Raw genomic sequence first — 17,739 nt, forward strand, 5'->3', positions numbered from 1 at the left:
AAGCGTGGAAACAGATTCAGTAGGTCTCAGGGGCACAGATTAGGGGAAGGTAAATGAAGTAACAAAAACAGATGCCTATCCTATCGCTAGGATAGATGATTGCATCGATAAAGTTGGAATAGCTAATTTCTTACAAAGATTGATCTGTTGACAGGGTATTGGTGTGTTCCATTGACGGACAGACATAGAGAAATTTCTGCCTTTGCGACACCATCTCGGTTGTATGAATACAATGTTTTGCCTTTTGGAAAGAAAAATGCTCCAGGAACATCCCAGAGAAAGACTGATTTTGAAATTCGAGGGTTAGAACACACAGATGCCTATATTGATGACTTAGTCACAGGGAGTGACACTTGGGAAGAGCATATCTCTGATTGGTAAGAAGGCTCTTAGAAGGTTTCTGGGAATGGATGGATATTATCGTAAGTTCTGTAAGAACTTTCCTGCTCTCGCTCTTCCTCTGACTAATCTCCTGAAGATGGGTGAAAAGTATGTTTGGACCGAACCTTGTCAGGAGACATTTGATCGATTGAAAGATATTATTTGAGATTAGGCCAATCAATGTAGTATTCTCAGCAAATTTAATTAGCAGATTGGAGCTGTGGGTGGCAACACAAGTCATGGGTGCACAGAGAGTAAAGGAGAGGGCCAAAGTGACAACCCTGTGGGGTATGTGTGCTGAGGGTCAGAGAGACAGAGGAGATGGAGCCCACTCTTACCACCTGCTGGTGATCTGACAGGAAGTCCAGGATCCAGCTACACAAGGCAGGGTGAAGGCCGAGGTCTCTGAGCTCCTTGTCGATACTTAATGCCTTTGTATGGCTACTGCTCTGCCCATGACTGCAAGGAACTGCAGAGAACTTTGGAGAGCAGAGAACATCAGAGAAACAAGCCTCCACTCCATGGACTCTCCCTACACTTCCCCTCCCTCGGAAAAGCAGGCCATGTACACAAAGAACCTCATAACCTGGACATTCTTGCTGCAAACCCGCTCCCACATTGGCGGAGAGATACAAAAGCCTTAAAGTGCGTAACACCAGGCTGAAGGATGGCTTCCTGTCTGCAGTTATAAGCCAAATGAATGATAAAATGGACTCGGCCTCACAATGTAACTCGACGTGACCCTGCACCATATGTCTATCTGCACTGCACTTTCTCTGCAGCCATAATACTTTGTTACAGTTATTTTTTTGTTGTCTATGAGCTCAATGTACTGTTGTAATGTATCGATCTGTGTGGATGGTTCATCAGGCAAGATTTTCACTGTAGCTCAGTACGTGATGATAATAAACAAATACACCACTTTAATTGTGTGGAAATATTAGACAGACTGAGCTTCTGCTCCGGAACCACAGAAGGAAACTGACCAGTTGTCATTTCTGTGGAAAGCAAATATATGGAAAATGCTTCAATCTCACATTACGATCTGCGGTAACTGGGATCAGGTGACTGGCGGTGGGTCTCCCATATCAATATCAGAATCAAGTTTAATAGCACCAGCATATGCCATGAAATTCGTTGTCTCTGCGGTAGCAGTAGAACCTAATTAACAAAAGATCTTAACAATTGTGACTTAAAGTAAGTATATATATATAGTACAAAAATATTAAAAAAATGTAATAAGCTATTCTAATTGTGTAAATGTAATAATCTAATTTAATTGTGTGGAGCTATTTGATCCGGATCTCACTGCGTTCTCTGAAAGTGACAAAGGTGAAGCTACATGTACACGTAGAGCAGTGACCCGCAAATGCTGCAGATCTGCAGAAAAACGTGAACAGGAAACGGGATCAGGTGACGGGTGGAGGGTCTCCCTCCTGAACTGGTGACTCTGCTCCTCGGCCCTAACATGCTGCCCGACCCATCCGCCGCATTCTCCACATTATTCCATATTTACACCAGATACATGTCTACTTTTCCACACCATATCTACCCCGATCCCTTTCCCTCCACCCCCAGGTCACAGAGTCACGGGCTCGATTCCCATCCCCTTTTTCAGAGACTGGGATCACTGGTTCAACCGGTAATGATGTTCTGCATTTCAATGTGTTCACCTCTCAGTCCTCGATTCTCTAAATGACATTTAGAGTTACCACATTTGATCTTTCTTCAGGTTATGACCCCACCTCTCCAGGGATCAGTCAAGTGAATCTTCATTGCACTCTCTATAACAAATACTCTCTAACCTCATTGTTTATGGAATTAATTTCCATCTTCTGCAGCCCCGTGTTGCCCCAACCACTGAGCTCCCACCCCTGTCACTATTTTCACCTTCCACCTCCCCCCTAACCTGAATCCACCTCTCACTCCCCAGCTCATGCCCCATCCCTACCCCTCACCTCTTTTCTCTGACTATTTCCCCTCCACTCTCAGTCCAGAGGGAGGGTCTCGGCCCGAAATGTTTACGGTCCATCTCCCTCCACAGATGCTGCCCGACCCACTGAGTTCCTCCGGCAGTTTGCTCTTTGGTCTGTATAACCCGTGTTAATATGGGGAGCGGGATTTTACACCATATTGCAGGGTTAGGGTTAATGGACTTTTCGGTGAGACAACAACATTAATCACGGCTTTCATCACTGAATCCAGTGTTGTGGGATGTAAAGTCCCCTGTTATGTGTCCGGCTGTGCTATGTTGTTGGTGAAGTGGGCAGCGTGGCGTTTCTCTCGATTCGGGTCACAACACTAGAATTGCCAGCGGGATCCACACACAGTGTGTTAGTCAGCAGAAAACCTTTCGTCCCTGCAGTCTTTGTCTCCTGGTAAACTCGACACCCTGACAATGTGGACCATAGATACCCCTTCCTCTCAGAGTCAGGGGATCACTCAGACAGCTGATCGCTGAGAGGAATTATATTTATTGGTCATTAAAGTTCACCCAGATTCGTTTGGACGGATTTCATGTGGAGTTCGGGGTGTCACAGTGAAAGGGCCGGACGGCCGAACTCTCTCCATTGTCCAAACATCCTTCCAGGTGAGGCAACACTTCACCTGTGAATCTTCCGGGGTCGCCCGTTGTGTCCGCTGCTCCCGATGCGGACGCCTCCACACTGGTGATACCGGCTCCTCCGCAGTTTTCTTTGTGCTTTCTTCATGCTTTCTTTGTGTCGTGGTTCTCTAGAGAAAAAAAAAACTCATCGTTATTTACGGATACCTGCTTTGATAATAAATTAACCTTTGAACCATCCACTCCGAGCGGGACTTCCCGGTGTCCAAACATTTCAATTCCGATTCCCATTCCCGTTCCGACGTGTCATCCCATCCCTTGCCAAGATGAGGCCTCCCTCAGGGTGCGGGATCAGCAACTTGTATTCCGTCTGGGTGCCCCCACCCACCCTGATGGCATGAATATCGATTTCCCCTTCCGGTGAACAAATTTACCTCACACCCCTCCGTCCCACTCCCTCTCATCCCCTCTGTCTTTGTACGTCCTCTCACCTGCTTATCACTTCACTCTGGGTCCACTGCTCCATCCCTTTCTCAATATATTGAAGTGTACCTGTGAGTGTCGATACACAAAATATCCTCACACGTCAGGTGTTACATGGTTCGACCTTTATACATCCAGTTTAGTGTTTAAATATATAAAAAGTTAAAGAAGCTAGAATCTTTACATAAATTATTATCGCAACTAAACGAATAGAAAATATTGTATTTTGGAAGTGACAAATGTTAACGGGAGGAGAGCAACCATTTAGGTGGTTTGGAAATGCATTTCATCTAGTTCATTTCCTCACTAAATTACTCTTTTTTCCTATCAACACAAAGAGAAAAAGAGCCTCTTTTCAATCAACTACAGTTGGGGGAGCGAGGCCAAGGAGTTGATCAGCTACTAATGATATGAAATGACGTAAAACTAGCTTGTAGCCTAGAATTTTTTTTTCCATTTGGCTTCCAAAACAAAATTAAATTTATCCAGGTGTAGAAGGGGATTTTGGATGATTAGCTTGTGTATCTGATCAAAATCAGGCCGAAGATGAGCGAGAGTGAATTTTTCTTTCATTATTTTCGACTCTTAAACATGGGTTTCGATGTTCATTCCATGCTTAATATAGCTCCTTCCTGGAATCCAATGGTATCCATGGGAAAGAGCGGATAAATGCTTGCATTTGTGTCCAGCTATTTCCCAGCTTCCTCGGACAACGGGTTGAGCGAGAAGGAATGTCACAAATACCTAAATAAAAAACAGTCACAGCTCCAGGATTTCACCAAAAGCGATCAAATATCCTAATGTTATTAGTGGTATTTTTCCCCACCAGCCAACACCCCCTCTTCCCAACCCCCGCTTCCGTAAAATTCCCTCTATTTAATATCCAGGGTTGTTAAATTCCGTACTTGTTTATTTTGACTGTTTCTCAGAGGTGTCGGAGCGGCTCTCCGGCTCCGCTCTGGTAGCACTGCACCCCTGAATGTATGAGACAGTACACTGTTAAATGCAAAACCCTGAACAATGTCGATGATCAGAGGGATCTTAGACTCCAGGTTCATCGCTCCCTGAAAGAGACTGCACAGATTGATCGAGTGGTTAAGAAGGCAAATGGCATGGTTGTCTTTATTAGTTGAAGCACTGAGTTCAAAACTCATGAAGTTGTGTTGCAGATTTGTAAAACTTGTCAGCCCACATCTGGAGTGTTTCATACAGTTCTGGTCGCCCCCATTGTCGGAAGGATATCGGAGCCTTGGAGAGGGCGCAGAGGAGGTTTACCAGGACACTGCCTGGATTAGAGGGCATGAGCTATAACGAGAGGCTGGACAAACTTGTGTTGTTTTCTGCAGAGCGGCGCAGCTGGGGTGAGACTGGATGGACGTTTATCAGATTACGAGAGGAATAGATAGAGTGGACAGAGGGTATGTTTTTTCCTGGGGGTTTGAAATATCTGACACATTTAAGGTGAGAGGAGATGTGAGGGGCATCTGTTTATTTCAACAGAATGCTGGGAAGCTGGAGACTATGCCTGGGGTGTTAGAACCCACCGGTCACGTGATCCCATTTGTCCCTCCCATTTAACCATAGATGTAACGATCTCTTTGCGTATGTTCACAATCTCTAGATGGGTGGTCACGCATCCTCCATATTGTGTTGGGGAAATCTGATGTTGGCCACTGAGTCCCGTTAACTTATCCCGAACTCGTCTCGCTTCCAGAGGCTCCTCGCGTTTGTCCTGGAGCTTTATGGCTGTTGTGTCTTCTCTCGGACTGGGGTGGGTGAGAAAGGAGAACGTCCCAGATTGTGGGGATCCTTGATTTCACTGCCTGCTTTACCGAGGGACTGGGAAGTCTAGGGGGGAGAATGGTTTCTGTGATGTGCTAATCTGGATCCAAAGGTCTTACCAGTTCCTCATAGTCACGGGCAGAGTAATTACCATGCAAAGCGTGAAGTGTCTGGATGGGAAACTTTCTATGGTTGTGTTGATAAAAATCTGGTGAGGGTCAAAATACATCTGGCAAAGCTCTTGTTATTTTTGCTAATTCTGTCATTTTAGAATCTTTTGTACAATAGTATGTACTATTCATTCAGTACCTATGTGTTGCTGGAGGACCATCAGTGATCGTCCTTGATCCCTTCTCCCACCTGGTTCCATCTGCTCATCTTGTTCAAACTCTGTCCAGTCTCCTCACACTTCAGTGAAATTGGTCCTCTTGAAGATCAGAGTGGTCGGCTGTGTATGGAACCAAAAGAAATGGGGGAGATCTTAAATGTTTTTTTTCCGTTTTTTTTTACTGAACCCCGCTTCAGTGAAATACATCAACCATCTGGGTCATCCTCAGTCCGCCTTGTATCCCACCTCCTCAATGTTATACATCAGCAATCTTTCCTCCAAACCTTGCCTTCATTGTGAAGTGTTCTTTTGTACCTTTGGCCTCACTGAATCATTTCCAGAATCGGTTATTATTAGCTGGAATGCCGGAGGGTCATCAGGTCCCAGTTCTGTTGTGCATTGGTGTGGAGGTGCTAGTTTATGAACAGTGACGGGCAGACACACTACAGCAAAGAGTACTGGGAGAGTTGGTGTTTCGGCTCTAATCCTGTGATCGGCATTCCAGGCAAATGGAACTGTTGGTGTTTTGGCTTTGACTTTGGTTTGAGCTTCTGCAGATGGGGCTGGATGTTCGTCCTGCAATGAAGCAGAAATTTTGGGCAGCTGGACATTGGTTGTGGGGAAATCCCAGTGTGAGATGTGGGGACAATGTGTGAGACTCTCAGGGTCGGTGAGTGGCAGATTCAGCTGTGTGACTTTGAGAGGTTGGGTCCTGGGAGGTCACGGTTTTTGATCCAGGTAAAGTGGACCCCGGGATCGAGCTGTTTGGGCTTGTGAGGAGTTGAGTGAGTATTTCTGGTCTGGGATCAGATGTTTGTTTCTGGAGTTCCTTTGGAAGCAATGAATGCCAGTCTGAGGAGAGGATGAGTTCCCATTCCATCCTCACAGGGAGAGGCTGTGAGTAAAGGGGCTGTTCCATGTTTACAACAGTAGAAATAGACCCGTGAATTTGGTGTTCAAACTGTGTTTGGAAATCCCCCCCCCCCCTCACTGTCACACAGTGGAAATCAGGCAGCTGTGCTGGAGATCTCCACTAAAAACTGTAAATGTTTGAAGTCATTCTGATGAAATGATATTAATTGAATTGTATTGTAAGCTGTTCCTTACTTGCTGAGTGTTACTGGTAATTCCAGTTTCTTTTTATTTCTTGGTTTATATTTCATGAAATGGACCTGTCTTCACCTGTAAATGAAAATGGCTGTGATAGTTTGTAGGCCTCTGTTAGACTCTGCAAGTCTCCCCTCTCCACGCCACCGATGTTGTCCAAGGGAAGGCCATTAGGACCCATACAGCTTGGGACCGGTGTCGTCGCTCAAGGACGCACGGGCAGCCTCAGCCCAGGCTCGAACTAGCAACCTTCAGATCACTAGACCAACGCCTTAACCACTTGGCCACGCGCCAACACATGTGATAGTAGAACAGTAAAGAAAGCACAACTTTTCCCTGTCAATTATCCTGGAACCGATTTGTCTGTTATTCCTGGAAATGTGTTCAGTACAGTTGTTGCTAATGAGGTTCACATGAATAATCTCAGGAGTGATCGGCTTTCTGTGGGAGGAGCATTTGATGGTTCTGGACCTGTGCTCGATGGAGTTCAGAGGGACGGTGGGGGTGGTGGAGGGGTGTATGGTTAAGTAAACCTACCGAATGCTGAAACGCCTGGATACAGTGGACATGGAGAGGATGTTTCCATTAGATATGGAGAGTCTGTGATCTGACAGCACAGTCTCAGAATAAAGATGCTTCCCTTTAAAACTCAGATGAGAAAAATTTTTTGGCCAAAAGTTGTCTGATCTGTGGAATTTGTTACCGCAGAGGTTGGCTGAGGCTGCCATTTGGGTATATTTATGACAAAGATTAATATATTCAGGATTGCTAATTAGCTTCAGGGTTACAGGAGAAACAGGAATATGGTGTTGAAATAAAAATCAGCCATGGTTGAATGGTGTGGCAGACCAGATAGATCGAATCATCTAATTCTGTTCCTGTGTCGTATGTCTTACCATCACTGAATGATGGCTCCTTCTTATCCCATATCGCTTTGTGACATTTGAAGGACAATAAAAGATTGTTCACTGTGATCATTATATTTGCTTTCAACGTTTAAATTTCAGTGAGTTTTGTTCCTAGTAACATTAAGCAGAAATGTTTGGTCCTCCTTTTCATTGTGAACGTGCTTCATTATCTTTCACGTTAAAGTTAGACTTGCGGTGAGAGATTTATTGGAAGAAAAACCACGACTGAAGACGAGGGAACAGCAACAAGTGAACCAGCCCGAAGATTGAGAGCATCAACTGGAGAGAACCCATCTGACTCGGAGATTCCAGTGATTCAGTCAGGAGAAATTTTGGTGAGTCTCATTTACAAACACTGGTCCTTTAGACATTACGTACCTGCACAAAGGAAGGTAGGAAATAGCTGGGAGTGAGACAAAATGTGCCCAGAAGAACCAGTTATGCCTCTGTCAGACTCAGTTGTGAAGCAGCCCTTCCCCCAATGTTCCCTTTAAACTTTTCGCCCTTCACCCTTAACCCATGTCCTCTGTTTTTTTTTCTCCCAGTGGATAGAGCCTGCTTGCATTCACTCCATCTGTACCCATCATAATTTTATATACCTCTATCAAGTCTACACTCATCTTCTACACTCCTAGGAATGAAGTCCTAAATTATTCAACCGTTCTCTGTATCGCAGTTTCTCAAGTCCCGGCAACATCCTCATAAACTTTCTCTGCACACTTTCAGCCTTATTAATATCCTTCCTGTAATTCGGTGACCAGGGCTGCATACAATACTCTAAATTCGGCCTCACCAATGCCTTATACAACCTCACCATAACATTCCAATTCTTATACTCAGCACTTTGATTCATAAAGGCCAATGTATCAAAAGCTCTCTTTACTACCCTATCTACACGTGACGCCACGTTTAGGGAGTTTTGTATCAGTATTCCTAGATCCCTCTGTTCTACTGCACTCCTCAGTGCCCCACCATCTACCTTATATGTTCTACATTATTTTTTCCTTCCGAAGTGCAACACCTCACACTTGTCTGTATTAAACTCCATCTGCCAATTTTCAGCACATTTTTGTAGCTGGTCCAGATCCCTTTGCAAGGTTTGAAAACCTTCCTCACTGTCCACTACACCTCCAATCTTTGTATCATCAGCAAATTTGCTGATCCAATTTACCAAATTATCATCCAGATCATTGATATAGTTGTCAAGTAACAATGGACCCAGCACTGATCCCTGTGGCACACTACTAGTCAAAGGCCTCCACTCAGAGAAACAATCCTCCACTACCACTCTCTGGCTTCTCCCATTGAGCCAATGTCTAATCCAATTTACTACCTCACCATGTATACCTAGCGACTGAATCTTCCTAACTAACCTCCCATGCAGACCTTGTCAAAGGCCTTACTGAAGTCCATGTAGACAACATCCACTGCCTTCCCTTCATCCACTTTCCTTGTAACCTCCTCGAAACACTCTAATAGATTTGTTAAACATGACCTACCACACACAAAGCCGTGTTGACTCTCCCTAATAAGACCCTGTCTATCTAAATAATTGTCAATCCTATCTCATAATACTCCTCCAATGATTTACCCACTACTGACATCAAACTTACCTGCCAATAATTTCGAGAATTACTTCTAGAACCTTTTTTAAACAACGGAACAATATGAGCTATCCTCCAATCCTCCGGCACCGTAGGTAACAACATTTTAAATATATCTGCCAGGGCCCCTGCAATTTCAACAATAGTCTCCTTCAAGGTCCGAGAGAATACCCTGTCAGGTCCTGAGGATTTATCTACTCACCTCAAGATAGCAAGCACCTCCTCCTCTTCTATCTGTATAGGTTCCATGACCTCAATACAGAGTTCCCTGTTTGCCTTATTGGTCCCAGGGACAAATAAGTCCTTGTTTGCCTTCTTTCCATTGACTCCATGCCAGTTTACTTAGTAAATACAGTCGGAAAAAAAACATTTAAGATCTCCCCCATTTCTTTTGGTTCCATACACAGCCTACCACTCTGATCTTCAAGAGGACCAATTTTATCCCTTACTATCCTTTTGCTCTTAACATACCTGGAGAAGCTCTTTGGATTATCCTTCACCCTGACAGCCAAAGCAAACACATGTCGTCTTTTAGCCCTCCTGATTTCTCTCTTGAATAATTTCTTACACTTTTTATACTCCTCTAGTACCTTATTTGCTCCCTGTTTCTTATACATGTCATACATCTCTCTCTTCTTTATCAGAGTTCCAATATCCCTCAAGAACCAAGTTTCCTTATTCTTATTCACTTTGCCTTTAATCCTGAGACTTTGTTCCCAGGGTGTCCTCATGGGCTGTCCAGAAATGATTTCAGCTGGTGACAACCCTGTTTTCCCCTGTGGGGTAGCCCTCATATGGAATCGGGCTAATGGTCGGACCTTCAACCAAGTGAGTCCAGTCTCCACTGTTAGTCTGGCTAGTTTACTCTTCAGAGTGCCATTGGCTCTTTCCACTCTGCCAGCGGCCCGTGGGTGGTGTACACAGTGGAATTGTTGCTTGATAGCTAGTTTGTTACACATCCCTTCATTTATTTTCACCACAAAGTGTGGGCCATTGTCAGAGCTCAGCATCTTTGGCAGGCTGTACCTGGGAATTATTTCCCGTAATAATACCTTCACAACAGTCATAACTGTATTAATGGTAGTTGGAATAGCTTCAATCCATCTACTAAACACATCTATAATAACTAAGCAGTATCTATAGCATTGTACTTTAGGCAATTCAATAAAAGCAACTTGTAGACACCAGAAAGATCCACCTGTCAAAGGAGTCGTACACGGTGTGCAGGGTACAGGTTACCAACCATTCCCTCCTTTCCCAGGGGTGTCAAATCATGTATATGATCGACCAATATTGGTAAAAATTGTGTAGGAACACAAACTTGTCCCACTAGGTGATCAGAAACCTTAGGCCGGGAACTTTCTGGCACCCCATCTGGGACCACAGTTTTCACTCCTCCTCAGAGGCAGCCCCCTCAGAAGAACAAAACTCGAGGTAGCTGTAGAACGGTGAGTAAGTTGTTTGCAAAGGTGGCATTACTAATGTGGTGGCCAGAGGAAGTCAGGAATCCCCATGTTCCCAGAGAGCCCCGTAGTCATGTACCATTCCAAACGCATAACGGGAGTCTGTGTAAACGTTCCCACTTTAGTCTGTTGCTGGTATACAGGCACGAGTCAAAGCAAACAGCTCAGCCTTCTGCGCGGAGACAGCTGCTTCAAAAGAGGCATGTTCAATTATGTCACTGTCCGTCAATATCGCATAGCCAGAACATCGTTTTCCTGCTGGATCCACAAAAGACATTCCATCCTCATAAAACGTTGCCTCAGGCTACAGGGGGTATTGCAGAATGGATGGGAGAGTCTGTCCTTCTTTCACAGTGATCCAGATGGGCTAGAGGGGGTATTGCAGAATGGATGGGAGAGTCTGTCCTTCTCTCACTGTGATCCGGACGGGCTAGAGGGGGTATTGCAGAATGGATGGGAGAGTCTGTCCTTCTTTCACTGTGATCCGGACGGGCGAGAGGGGGTATTGCAGAATGGATGGGAGAGTCTGTCCTTCTTTCACTGTGATCCGGACGGGCGAGAGGGGGTATTGCAGAATGGATGGGAGAGTCTGTCCTTCTTTCACTGTGATCCAGATGGGCTATTGTGGGTATTGCAGAATGGATGGGAGAGTCTGTCCTTCTTTCACAGTGATCCAGATGGGCTAGAGGGGGTATTGCAGAATGGATGGGAGAGCCTGACCTTCCTTCACAGTGATCCGGACGGGCTAGAGGGGGTATTGCAGAATGGATGGGAGAGTCTGTCTTTCTTTCACTGTGATCCAGACGGGCTAGAGGTGGTATTGCAGAATGGCTGGGAGAGTCTGTCCTTCTTTCCCAGTGATCCGGATGGGCTAGAGGGGGTATTGCAGAATGGATGGGAGAGTCTGTCCTTTCACAGTGATCCGGATGGGCTAGTGGGGATATTGCAGAATGGATGGGAGAGTCTGTCCTTTCACAGTGATCCAGACGGGCCAGAGGGGGTATTGTAGAATGGATGTGAGAGTCTGTCCTTTCACAGTGATCCGGATGGGCTAGAGGGGGTATTGCAGAATGGATGGGAGAGTCTGTCCTTCTTTCACTGTGATCCAGACAGGAGGTCTGACTTCATGGACTGAAATTGCCCAGAGATGGGGTACAACGTCTTGGGTTCAGTCACTATTAAAAGAATGTCTTACCAGATGTCCCGTCTTCACCACAGACTCCTTCCAGTACCGGAGTTGGCCCGCGGCCAAGTCTTGCCAGTCTCCCTCGGTGCTGGAGGCTTGTTTCGTCAGGGTGTAGGCAAGGAGCCCTCGGCTCTTTGGCTTGAACCCAGGGCAAACCCTAACGGTGGTATTGGGAACCACCAGTCCTGTCTGTCGCCAAAAGAAATCTGGAACTTCGGCCAGAAATGCAGTGCCGTCTCTTCCTTTATCCTCTCCAATCACCATGACTGGGAACTTCTGTCCCTCGAGGGGTTTCCTCAGGTGAGCACGACGTAGGGTCATAGCACAGAGTCACATGAGAGCTGGCCACCGGCAGAAGGGGTTTAAAGGTACTGGAGTCCAGATAAAGTGCCCACCACTGGGTGGTCAGAGGAAGCTATCAGTTGTTTGCAGTTCCGGCATAATATCCTTGTCCGTGTATAGAATCTCGACTTCCAACGGACAGAGCAAGTCTCTCCCTACGAGATTTCACCCCCCGTCTGGTGATGACTGTAAATGAAACCTCACACTGGTTCCCCTGGAATTCCCCCTGCAGTGGCTGGGTACGTGAATACGTACGTTCCGTGCCTTCGAACCCAGACAGAGTGATTGTAGCGTCTGATAGCTGGAATCCCTTTTGATAGTATTTCCTGATCGAGAGTGGTTTTGGTTGCCCCATATCAATCATAAACGGAATTGAAATTCCAGCAACTGTCAATATTACACTGGGCTCTTCCTGAGGGATGAATCTCACAGTAGGAAACATCTTTGCTTGTCAATTTCTAAACGGGTTGTTGTCCCCACCTGTCCCTAGGTAGGTTTTTGATCCCATTTCTGATCCCAAAATATAACCTGCTCGCATCCTTCTTCCCGCTGAACATGTTCACTTTAAATATTAGTTCCTTTCGGGGTTGATCAGGAATCGAAAATCAAGTTCCAATAATATGTCAAAGCTCGTCGCATTCGATTTCGGTCATTGTCAGGCCAATCCATATTATCTGTTTTAATCATGTTGGCTTAGTTGGTAAGTTTTGGAGCAGTAGGACATTAAACTGGGGATACAGATTCCCATTATTAAAAGGCTTGGTCTCCTGTGAAAGTGCCATAGCAGGCCACAAATCACTCCCAATAGTCTGGTCCTGATTCCCCAGGGTTAGTCTTGCATTCAGGTACTTTAGTCATGTTTACAGGTTGCTGGAGAGCCCTTTCCATGGGGTTAGCCTGTCTCCATTCCTCCTGTAGTTCAGAATCAGCTCCTTTGTTTTTGTGACAACGAGGGAGAGTTTGGTTTCTTGACACCAGTCAGATGTTGTTCAGACCACACATATCGATCACTCAGCTCCTGAATTGCTCCCAGAAACTCCAGCCATTGCTGCTCTGTTGTCACTCCTATCTTTCCCTTTCAAACAAGTTTGGCCTGCTTCTCTGTCACAGAAACATGGGGGATTTCAGTACGGAAACAGGCTATTTGGCCCAGCTAGTCAATGCTAAAAAAACATTTAAGGTATCTATTGCAACTACCTGACTGGGACCATCGCCTTCCATACCCCTACCATCCAGGCTCCCATCCAAACTTCTTTCAAATGGTGAAACTGAGCTCACATGCACCCCTTGTGCTGACATCTCATGCCACGCTCTCACGACCGATTCAGTGAAGAGCTTTTCCACGTGCTCCCTTTAAATGTTCACCTTCCCCGCTTACCCATGCCCTCTAGTTGTCATCCCACACCACCTCAGTGGAAAAAGCTGCTTGCATTTACCCTATCTATACCCTCATAATTCTGTATACTTCCAACAAATCTTCAAAGCAATGTTTAATCACCTTGTTTATGTTTAGTGCATTTTTTAGGTGTATAAGAATATGAGGGGCATTGATCGTGTAGATAGCCAGAGGTTTTATTCCCAGGACTGAAATGGCTAACACGAGGGGGCATAGATTTAAGGTGCTTGGAAATAAATACTGAGGGGATGCCAGGGGTAAGTTTTTTACACAGGTAGTGGTGGGTTCGTGCAATACACTGCCGGCTATTTGTGTGAGAGTGTTTCAGTTACTGTGGGGCCAGGAACCCATCAGCTCAGTGGGAACAGGGAATAATAACAATGGAGAGAGAGTCAAACTGAGGCAGGTCACAGATTGGAGGTGGCAGAAATGCCCCATTCTTTTAAAGACAGGTAGAGCATCAGAGTGTTTGATGGTCATTCCAGCACTGTGCCCAGTTAGAAGATGATTTCTCTCTCCAACTTGGGTTGAACTTCACTGTAACTATGTGATTCCAGATCACATCTTGCCAACTCATGTAATTTCATCTGAAATGTTCTACACCCTTTGATGGATTTTGTAAATCTTTTTACAGGTTAGAAAATGACAAGGAATTTGTCTACAGGAATCTCAAACAGAACATACCAGTTTTGCTGTCTCTATCCAGATATTTAAGAAGTGGAGCAAGGGATTCAATCGATCATCCTTCCTGCTCAGACTGTGGGGAGGGATTCACTCGGTCATCCTTCCTGCTCAGACTGTCGGGAGGGATTCACTCAATCATCTGACCAACTGGCATGCCCGTCATTTTGCACAGGGTAGATGCCATTCATCTGCTCAGACAGTGGGAATGGATTCATGCGGACATTTCAACTGAAGGTGCATCAGCAAGTTCACACTAGGACAAGGCCATTCACCTATTCTGTGTGTGAGAAGGGATTTAGTCAGTGTACCCACCTGTGGACACACCAGTCAGTTCACACTGGGCAGAAGTTGCTCATCTGTTGAATTTGTGGGGAAAGATTCACTCGATCATCTGACATAATGGCTCAAAAGCAAGTGGACACCGGGGAGCAGCCGTTCACCTGCTCAGCCTGTGGGAAGGGATTCACGTTGTCAGCTCATCTGCAGGCACACCAGTCATTACACACTGGGGAGAGGCCATTCACCTGCTCGGACTGTGGGAAAAGATTCACTTCATCATCTCAACTTAAGATACATCAGCGAGTTCACACTGGAGAGAGGCCGTTCACTTGCTCAGTCTGTGGGAAGAGATTCACTCAGTCATCCCACCTACAGAGTCATCAGCGAGTTCACACTGGGGAGAAGCCATTCACCTGCTTGGACTGTGGGAAGAGATTTACTCAGTCATCCAACCTACAAGCACATCAGCAAGTTCACACTGGGGAGAGGCCTTTCACCTGCTTGGACTGTGCGAAAGGATTCACTCAGTCATCAGCACTGAAGGTACACCAGCGAGTTCACAGTGGGGAGCGGCCGTTCACCTGCTCAAACTGCGGGAAGGGATTCAGTTGCTCATTTAAACTGAAGGTACACTAGCGAGTTCACACTGGGGAGTGGCCGTTCACCTGCTTGGACTGTGGGAAGGGATTCACTTGCTCATCTAAACTGAAGGTACATCAGCGTGTTCACACTGGAGAGAGGCCATTCACGTGCTCAGACTGTGGGAAAGCATTCACTCAGTCATCCGACGTAATGTCTCACCTGCGAGTTCACACTGGGGAGAGGCCGTTTACCTGCTCAGACTGTGGGGAATTATTCACTTGGTCATCTGAGTTAAAGGGACATCAGCAAGTTCACACTAGGGAGAGGCCGTTCACCTGCTCAGTCTGTGGGAAGGGATTCACTCGGTCATCTCAACTGAAGATACACCAGAGAGTTCACACTGGAGAAAGGCCATTCACCTGCTCAGACTGTGGGAAAGGATTCACTCGGTCATCTAAACTGAAGGTACATCAGAGAGTTCACACTGGAGAGAGGCCGTTCACCTGCTCAGACTGTGGGAAAGGATTCACACAGTCATCCTCCCTAATTGCACACCAGCGAGTTCACACTGGAGAGCGGCCGTTCACCTGCTTGGAATGTGGGAAGGGATTCACTCGGTCATTTCAACTGAAGATACATCAGCGAGTTCACACTGGGAAGAGGCCGTTCACCTGCTTGGAATGTGGGAAGGGATTCACTCGGTCATTTCAACTGAAGATACATCAGCGAGTTCACACTGGAGAGAGGCCATTCACCTGTTCAGACTGTGGGAAGGGATTCACTCAATCATCCACCCTAATGTCACACCAGGCAGTTCACACTGGGGAGTGGCCGTACAACTGCTCCATCTGTGGGAAAGGATTCACTCTGTCATCTAAACTGAAGGTACATCAGAGCGTTCACACTGGAGAAAGGTCACTCACCTGTTCAGAATGCGGGAACGGATTCACTCAATCATCCACCCTAATGGCACACCAGGCAGTTCACACTAGGGAGTGGCCATACAACTGCTCCATCTTTGGGAAAGGATTCACTCGGTCATCTCAACTGAAGATACATCAGCGAGTTCACACTGGAGAGAGGCAATTCACCTGCTCAGACTGTGGGAAGGGATTCACTCGGTCATCTCAACTGAAGATACATCAGCGAGTTCACACTCAGGAGAGGCCGTTCACCTGCTCAGACTGTGGGAAGGGTTTCACTCGGTCATCTCAACTACGGAGACACCAGCGAGTTCACACTGGGTAGAGTCTGTTCACCTGCTCGGACTTTGGGAAGAGATTCTCTCAGCCAGATCAACCAAATGCGCATCATTGAGTTCACACTGGGGAGAGGCTGTTCACTTGCTGTTAATGTGGGAAGCGATTCACTCAGCCAGCTAACCTTATGGTAACTCATTTTGGCTGGCAGCTTAACTTTGGAGTTGATAGACCCCAGCCCGGTCAAACTTAAGAAATCTCGTTTGGGTGGATGCTGTGTGATGTGTCCCCTGTTACAAATCAGTACCCTGAAATTACAAACAGTACACAATATGTGATTAACCAATTGAGCTTTATAATTCTTACTTTGACGATAGGGTTAGTAAAGTAAACAAACAAGCAAAAAGGAAAAGGGCCCACTCTCTCCATTCACGTCTTCTCATCTCTCCCCAGCAAAAGACTACAAAATCTCTCTTCCAGACTCACAAGAAAGAAGGTTTCTCTCATTGGATAGCCCTGCACTACAAAACCCTGTTTTCTCTGGTCTTAACCAAGCATTGCTGCTACAGAGAAACCATTACATCAGCAGTGAAACCTTACAGCATATTATACTTGTCACACACTGCCTTGTTCATACTGGGGAGAAAGCTTCAATAAGCTGCATGCTGGATATTTGTTGCTGAATATCACTGTTGCTGAATGCAATTTCGAGAGTTACTGTTGGAGCTGAATTACTATTGCTCACCACATCCAGTTCTGCACACTGGTCTCTGGGCATGGGAGGAGTTTCTTCTGCTGCACTTTCACCTTTAACGGGACTGGAGTTTAATATTCTGGATCTGAGACAAATAAATCAGTTTATTTTAAACTCTGTCTTTGGTACTTAAGTGAATTTGTAACACAGCTAGTGTACAGTAGAGAGTCAACACTGGCTAGCCGGACCCTGCCAGTGATTCTGTTCCATTAGATTATGAGGACACTCAGTCCTCATTTATTGTCATTTATAAATGCATGCGGGCATTATGAAATAATACAATGTTCCTCCAGAGTGATATCACACAAAAAACAGGACAAACCAAAGAGTCACACTGACAAAAAAAAAACACATAATTATAACATATCGTTACAGCAGTGCAAAGCAATACCATAATTTGATAAAAGTAGACCATGGGCACGGTTTAAGAGAAAGTCTCAAGTCCCGATTGACTCTAATAGTCCCGATATCAGGCAGCAAAAGGGAGAAACTCTCCCTGCCATAAACTCCCAGGCACCGACAAACTGATGCCTTGGAAGCATTCGACCACAGCAGACTCTGAGTCCTTCCGAAAACTTTGAGCCTGCGATACAGTCTCCCGAGTGCCATCCTCTGCCGAGCGCCTTCGTCCTGGCCACCGAAACAAGCAAAGCCGAGGTCTCAGAGGCCTTCTCCTCCGAAGATTCCGGACCGCAGCG

At 45.9% G+C, this 17,739-nt stretch overlaps 1 protein-coding gene across 1 annotated transcript; it reads left to right on the plus strand.

Annotated features, from left to right (window-relative positions):
* Window positions 1–7,870: 7,870 nt before the first annotated feature.
* Window positions 7,871–15,172, plus strand: LOC132386687 (zinc finger protein 239-like). Its single transcript, XM_059959032.1, has 2 exons — window positions 7,871–7,887; window positions 14,178–15,172. The coding sequence occupies exon 2, from the start codon at window positions 14,627–14,629 to the stop codon at window positions 15,140–15,142; it is 516 nt and encodes a 171-aa protein (XP_059815015.1). The 5' UTR covers window positions 7,871–7,887; window positions 14,178–14,626; the 3' UTR covers window positions 15,143–15,172.
* The last annotated feature ends 2,567 nt before the right edge of the window (window positions 15,173–17,739 follow it).

This window comes from Hypanus sabinus, unplaced genomic scaffold (genome assembly GCF_030144855.1).
Source record: "Hypanus sabinus isolate sHypSab1 unplaced genomic scaffold, sHypSab1.hap1 scaffold_1258, whole genome shotgun sequence".
NCBI lineage: Eukaryota > Metazoa > Chordata > Chondrichthyes > Myliobatiformes > Dasyatidae > Hypanus > Hypanus sabinus.

Coding starts and splice junctions, on each gene's coding strand:
- LOC132386687 (XM_059959032.1), top strand. CDS start 14,627: ATGGCTCAAAAGCAAGTGGACACCGGGGAGCAGCCGTTCACCTGCTCA.